At 52.7% G+C, this 7,518-nt stretch overlaps 1 protein-coding gene across 1 annotated transcript in view; it reads left to right on the top strand.

The window, feature by feature from the left end:
* PTK2 (protein tyrosine kinase 2) overlaps positions 1–7,518 on the top strand; it is a 190,187-nt gene that overhangs the window by 140,604 nt on the left and 42,065 nt on the right. Inside the window, exons 23-24 of the mRNA XM_042780908.1 lie at positions 216–305; positions 3,177–3,381. Coding sequence (XP_042636842.1) covers positions 216–305; positions 3,177–3,381 — 295 coding nt within the window. The remainder of the gene's footprint in view (positions 1–215; positions 306–3,176; positions 3,382–7,518) is intronic.

Here is a 7,518-nt window from a genome sequence, read left to right on the forward strand (position 1 = left end):
ATGTGAACTGCTGTATGAAAAGTGAATTTACTCTGTAAATCTTCACCCAAATCCTAATTAAAAAAAAAAAGAAATGGAAAGGGCTTCACCTGAGAGACACAGGATCCAGGGTGTCAACCTTGCAGCTCTTCAGCTGGATCCTGGAGATCTCGGCTAAGCGCTGGGTGCCTCAGGAGGTCACAGGCAACGTTCCTTTTCTAAAATTTGTTTTCTAGCTTCCAAAGGAAAGTTGCCTATTAAGTGGATGGCTCCAGAGTCCATCAATTTTCGACGATTTACCTCAGCTAGTGACGTGTGGATGTTTGGTGAGTGTTCCGAAACCGTTTTTCAAATTACACTTTATATGTTCTGTATATAAACTTAACCACGTCTGTCCAGAACACGTCGGTAGATATGCCTCCCTACCCAGCCACCTCCATCCTCGGGCTTCCTCCCCAGCAGGTAGTTAGGTGGACCTCCTGCCCCTTTCTGTCTTACTCCTTTGCTCTTCCTCCCTCTCCAGGGTGACTGCTTGTCGGTTTTCTTCTCTCTCTCTCCCCCTTTTCCGTCTCGTGTGGTCCTGCAAGGCAGGTGACTAAACACTTACCTCAGGCCTGTGCGGGAGGCGTGGCTGTGCCCTGCACTGAGTGTCTCCATAGGGTCCAGTTAATCCCTTCATGCTCAGCACCTACGTGCTGGACCTGACTATCTCCAGACACTTGGAGGCCCGAAGCTTGACCTTCTTTGTGTGCTGTTTCTCTTCTGCAGATCCGTTCTGTCCTTTCCTGCTGACTCCAGGTTAGGCCGCCACCTCCTTTTTCTCCTCCTCCTAAGTTGGCATCTTGTTTTTTGTGATGTAGATTATTGTAATACCTGCCATTGGTTAGCCCTGTGGCTCTGATTCATAGCCTACTGCTTACACAGTTACTCTGTGTATAGATGGCCCTCCCCACTTCTCAGCCCATCTCTCCTGGCTTAACTCTTCTGCCTGGAATGCCTTAGCTGACGCCCCTCTTCACCTGCTGAGATCTTGCACCACCTTCAGGTCCACCTGGAATGGCCCCTCTTCCTTGAAGTCTTCCATGACAGCATCTGAGCAGACGTCAGCTATTTTTTCTGCCTCTGCTGGCCCACTCACTGCCTCGGTGGGAGCAAGCGCACAGGTCTAGTGTGTATAGGGCCTCTGCAGAGGAGAGGCCCTGGGGGGTCCGCACCTGCGTCTTAATTCTTCCTGCAAACAAGCCGCTTTGTGTGCATAATCAGCCATGTAGCTATGCTTCGTTCTCCTTCTGTCTCGTGCTGATGGTTGTCAGTAACCAGCCGGTACTTGAGCTGATACCAGGGAGGTGCAGGAGCTCTGAGTAGAACAGGCACAGTAAGACGTACTTAGACAAGGCTCTGGAGTCGAGTATGCAGATTCCAATCCCAAGACCTCCACGTTAGCTGTCTAGCTTTAGAGCAAGTCACTGGACCTCTTAAGGAGAGTCTCTGTTTCAGAGCCTTTAAGATACCCATTTTTTCTGCATTTTAGCAGCTCTTGAATCTGGGATGTGTCTTAAAATCAGTGTCATTTTTAATTGGTGTTTAGCTAGGTGTGTTTTTAGGTGTAACTTTTCTGGCCTACGTTCATGAGCTTTGTCTGTTTTGTTCCTGTTGTCACTAGTTCCTGGTCTCAGTGGGTTAAAAAAGCTCTTATGGGAAGAAGAAAGTAATTTTTAAGTGGGAAGAAAGAATTGTGTCATAGTTGAGTTGACAGCATTTTCCCCATTTTCTTGATCACAGAAATGATGACGGAGCTTGTGATCAGTAGACTGAGTCCTCTAGTGCGGTGGTTAAGTGCTCAGCTGCCAGCGGAAGGGTTTGCTGTTCAAGCCCACCCAGCTGCTCCACAGAAGAAAGGCCTGGAAATCTGCCCCTAAACGTTACCACCTGGGAAACTCAACCAGGCACTTGTGCTGTGGCCCACGGGGTCTCCACAAGGAGTCATCAACTCATAGCACACAGCAGCAAGATAATTGGTGGCATCTTGAGTTTGATGAAGTATAGTCTTTAAAGAAACATAAAGCTCTAAGGATAATACTTATAAATGGCAGAGAAAGGTGCCAGGGACATAGAGAGCTCTCAAGAAATGATGTCTAGTGTCTCAGGGTTCTTACTGACAGTACTGTGGGTTCTGCTGAGAAGAGAGGAACTGAGGCAGTATTTTTATTGAAGACTGTTTACTTTGAAGTTTTGGAGTTTTGGCTAATTTCAGAATGTAATTCATATTGATGTCGTAGTTAAGTGAGTGCCATTCCAGGTGCTGCTGGTAAAAAATAAAGACCAAGTCCTTTCTGCAAGGGACCAGTTGGTTTTTCATGGGCACAGAAAGGAGATGGCAAGACCTTTTCCCAGGGGGCATAAGGGAAACTGGAAGGTGTCTGCCGAGGAGGGTGTTCACGGAGAAGAAAATGAGGGGCACCCGAGAGAGAAGTCCACAGTGAAGGGCCTTTGGGGAGTGGCAGGAAGCCCAGGCGGTCACGTGTGCTGGGAGGCCCTTGTCCGCGTCTCGGGCGGGCCCGCTGCTTCCCTGTGCCCCCACCCTTTCCCTCTGTCCTGGAGCTTCTCTGTGTGTGCTCAGTGACTTTTGAGGTGCTGTTCAGGAGACAGTGGGAACATACTTGATTTCCCGAGGGACACATGCACGTCAGGGTTACGAGGTTCCCACACACACACTATGGAGTTGGTGGCAAGACCACTGCAAGCCAGGGTTTCCGGAAGTTTCCCGGGCAGAGTAGTAACTGGCCAGTAGACAACCCAGGTGATACGTACCGTGCACCCCGAGCAGGGGACAGACTTTTTCCGGGTGAGGTTACAGAAAGAAGCAGGTAGAGGGGAGTAGTGGACCAGCCTAGGAGCCCGTCCACCCTCCCCTCGGCTCTGGGGCCGTGAGGCCCACCATAGCTCGGGCCTTTCTCTAACAAGATTCTCAGAGAAATCGACCTCCTAGAGAACCGACTTCCTGGACGATAATCTACCATTTTCCTCTTGGTGTCACGTGAAGTTTGCGCCACCGTTCTTATTTGTCACAGAGTTCACTGAGAGCCCAAAAGGACACAGCTGCTACTCGAGGCCCAGCTCCTGGAGTTGCTCCTGAGACATGGGGGTCCCAGCCTTCATGCTGAATTCACTGTTGTCTTTTCATTCCCGCTTCACAGGTGTGTGTATGTGGGAGATTTTGATGCATGGTGTGAAGCCTTTTCAAGGAGTGAAGAACAACGATGTGATCGGTCGGATTGAAAATGGGGAGCGGTTACCAATGCCTCCAAATTGTCCTCCCACCCTCTACAGCCTTATGACGAAGTGCTGGGCCTATGACCCCAGCAGGCGGCCCAGGTTTACTGACCTTAAAGCACAGCTCAGGTAGGGGTGAGGGTGGAGCGGCCGGAGGGGCGGGTGCTGCTGCGGCTTCCCGGCAGCGGAGCGCCTGGAGCTCCCGTCGTCCGTGCGCCTGAGGCTGAGCGCTGCCTTGGGCAGACGCTCCTTTTTAAATTGATGAGCACTTCTCTGCCCTGCTAGAACGTGGCTCACAACCTTGACTGAGCAGTCAGATTGCGGGCAGCCTCCCCGTGAGCGCTGACTGACTTGGCGTGGCTCGAGCATTCAGAGCAGGAGGGTCCTGCTTACCTCTCCACTCTGGCCTCCCACAGCTCCTTCCTGCCCCCGGTACTCGTGGCTTGGCAATGCCTGGCCACTTCCAGTCTCCACTGCTCATCCACATGCCTTCTTCTCTCAGGAAGTGCCCCCGCCTCTGTCACCTGACAGACTCCTGCCCAGTCTTAAGAATCTGGAACCCTTCCTCCTCAACCCCACCCCCAAAGAGACAGCCACTCCTTTGGCATCTTCTGAGTACTGGTGCTTTATTTGAAGCCCCACGTTATTTGTTCACCTGGTATCGTGGACCCTACTCTGTGCCAGGTGCTGTGAGGCCCCAGGCCCTGGGGACATGCAGAAGGCCGCATGGTGTGGCGAGCCACTCTGGGGGCGGGTCTGTGCAGGAATCACGAGGGTGTTCTCTCTGCGTGGTGGGTCCCCGGTGGATGGACACGAGCTGTGTCTTCCTCATTGTGCTCTCTCCAGTGCCGAGATCAGCCTGGTACCTCATCGCTGCTCAGCAAACACTTGCCGAGTAGAGTCTGCACGGAGGCTTTCACGGCGTCTAGCCCGGCACCAGGCGTGGGAGTGCTGCTGCAACCACCGCTAGTGTTTGATGTGTGCTGTGCCACCAGCTGTCGCGTGTGGGCTGTTTCCCTGAGTGGGTGGGTTTTTCCTCACTTGCTGAATTTCAGGATCCACCCCCCATAAAAATCACCAGACATCAGGGTTCAAAGACCATGAAGGCCAGTAAGCCCAGCCTTCTCACTCAGTGTGGGACTGTCTGGGAGGCGAGCTCTCGCCACACCGCATCTTTGGGCAGCTTGGCCTGGTAGACGTGTTTCCTCACGAGGGGAACACCTGTCAGAGGAAAGAGACGCATGGGTGGGCGCACCCGAGGTCCCACAATGCGTGTTCCTAAGTAGGTTCTGTGGGTTCAGCAGTGGACAAACTCCAGAGCGTTCAAGGCCAGCGGGGAGACCGAGTAACTCACCACTGGCCTGGTTCCACTTTCTCGGGCCCGTAGAAGAGCTCTGCTCTGCCTGTCACGTGACAGGCCTTCAGCTAGTCCTAGACCACTGCCTTGTCTCTGCAGTTCTCTTCACACTTCCAGCTCCAATCTTTCTCACATGTAACTTACAGGTTCTGTTCCTATAAGAGCTGGTTCTCGAGAAGGCCCCATCTCTTGTTCTGCTCAGCAGTTGCTTGGAGCTCCTTCCCCTTTCCATGGACTCTGACGGGTGCTCTCCTTGGGCCACCCGTCCTCTCTGACGGCGTCTGTCAGCCCCCCTCCCTGACTTCTCCTTCACCCTCTTCACTTGCTGCTCCCCACTGGGAGTGCTGGCCAGGTCTCTGTCCCCGTCCTCTGCTTTTGTTTTCAGCTCTCTTCCTGGTCTTGTGCCCATCCCTTCACGTGGCTTCACTTCTCGCCTCTGTAGCTAGCTTCCGTCCTGCCCTTCTCTTAAGAGTCGCACACCTACATTATAAGTCACCAGCTGGACATTGAGCTCTCTTCTGTAAGCCCACCCTTCCTCCTGCCCTCCTGCGGGTTATAATGGTGCCTTGGCCTTCTCCATCGTGGGGTCTTCCACACCCCGTCCCAGCACCTCGTAGCAGCTGGCGGACCATCACTGCATGTCGCACCTCGTAGCAGCTGGTGAACGTCACTGCACGTCTGCAGATCCAGTCTCCCTTTTAACTGCTCCCCCACCAGGATCTTCTCCCTTCTACCTTCCAGAAACATCGCTGTGAGACATTCACTCCCTGCTCTAAGCACTGCCTGGGTGCCTGCCTCTTGAGTCAGTGAAGCTTCTCAGGGGGGACCAGCTAGGACTCCTCGCCCTGTGGTCCTCTCCCACCCGTGGCCGCACTAGCCATGCTGCCTGGCCTGCAGCCCCTCCACCCCCCAGGCTTCAGCCCCAGCCGACTAGCCCTCATCCTGAGTCTCCAAGCGCTCTGTTCTTCTTGTACTTGTCTCTACTGCCGAGATGGCGGCTCTCCTGTGTTGAGCCCCACAAACCCTGGTGGTGCCTCCAGTAGCTGTGAGCGCCCACAGTGGCTGTGCCTGGCGCTGGTCACAGGGCAAAGATGACTGAGACACTTTTCCTGCCCTCGAGGAGCTCACAGTCTAGTATGTGCCATCCCCTACTAGACTGAAGCTCCTTGAGGACAGGGGTCGTCATACTCACCTCGGTGTTACCTGCCCCTCCCGCCCGGAGCCTGTGCACAGAGGGACTATCACTGAAGGAAGGCTTAGGGCTCATTAGCTGATTTTAACATAAACCTAGGGAAGTTTCAGTAAGGCTAGTTCACTCCAAATGCTCCCCAAAACATATTTGTAGAATTAAATAGAATTTGTTTAAAAATGGGCCCGGATTATCATTTATGGGTGTCGTCCTATGTGCGGCTGCACGGGTATTTGAGTCCTTGAGTATTCTGGGGTGCTCTGTCTCAGTCAGAATGGCATCGAGCTTTGTATCTCAACATCTGGCGTATGGCTCCCAAACAGGCTGGTGAAATTGACCCTGGAGACATACTGGCTTCCTTGCCTCGGTGCACGTTACACGTTTGCAGTAATCAACCAGGTTGTTTTATTCAGTTTTTTCCAATTTTTTATTATCACCAAGATTTTAACCAAGAAATAAATGTCTCCCAAATCCCAGTCTCCCTTGCTCTCTTAAAAGAAGACTGTGGGTAGGCCCGCGTGACGGCGGCGGGCGCTCATCCAGCCAGGCTCCACGTTCACTGGAGCTGCTGGTACTGAGAAAGAGGCCGGCAGGATGGAGCTTGTTCAGCATACTCGTAGGGAAAGGGCTGCTCAGACTTTGGTGGTTTGGTCCATGACTCAAGGAGCCGGTCCGTCTTGCATCCTGTTTCCTTGTCAGTAGGTATAAATGCATTTCGAAGTAGAATTAGATCAACCCTTGGATGGCCTGTTCCAAACCAGACCCACTGCAGCCAGTGGATTCTGACTCACAGCGACCCCCTAGGACAGAGTACAGCTGTTGCTCTATAGGGTTTCCAAGGCTGTAATCTTTATTGAAGCAGACCGCCTCTTCTCTCACCCATGGAGTAGCTGGTGGGTTCGAATTGCTGACCTTTCATTTCAGTTAGCCGCCAAGCGCTTTAACTGCTGTGCCTGCAGGGCCCCTTGGATGGCCCATTAGCAAGTGTCAAAAGTCCTCACCATGGATATTTATAAAGTGGTGCTCGCTGGGGACCTTTGTGCAGGTCTGTGCTCGGGTTTGTGTGCATTAGGCCTAGCAGGGACCGAGGCTCCTGGAATCAGTGAAAACAGTCATCGTAACTCTGGGTTAATTCCCTGAGTACTCAGGCGCTACATACACCAGCCAACCCAGGATGAGCAGATTGGGGGTTGGCCCTTTTGGAGGTGAAGTTCAAGCCTTTCCCAGCTGAGCTTCCTCCTGACTAAGGTGCTGCCACTGTAACAGTGTCCCTTTGATCTCCAGTGAGAGACCATTGTAAGTTACTGTCAAGGTTCTACAGTACTTGTGGGACAAAGGCAGTAAACAGAATTGTCGAAATTTAGAGTTTCATCCCATAGTCTTGGTACATGTTTGGACTTTTCGGTTGCGATGTAAGAAACATCACAAAGTGGACACTCGATGAGTTTTCTGGAATTGAGTACCCATGTAGCCAGCATCCAGGCCTGAAAAACAGCCCCCTCCCCAGCCCCGCGGGCCGACCAGTGCCCTTTCCACCCGCTGCTCGTGCCCCAGGGGACACCCTCCTGAACGCAGAGTGCCTTTGCCTGTTTTTGTGCGATGTATGTGTGTACTTCCTGGACTATGGTATGTTTTCTCAACGTTGAGCTTCTGAGATAGTCCACATTGCCCAAGTGGTTGTGTTGGCTCCTGCTGCTGTGTGGGGGCCACTTGTCAATGT

This window comes from Orycteropus afer, unplaced genomic scaffold (genome assembly GCF_000298275.1).
Source record: "Orycteropus afer afer isolate SDZICR_OR568_19922 unplaced genomic scaffold, OryAfe1.0 scaffold00069, whole genome shotgun sequence".
Classification (NCBI taxonomy): Eukaryota; Metazoa; Chordata; class Mammalia; order Tubulidentata; family Orycteropodidae; genus Orycteropus; species Orycteropus afer.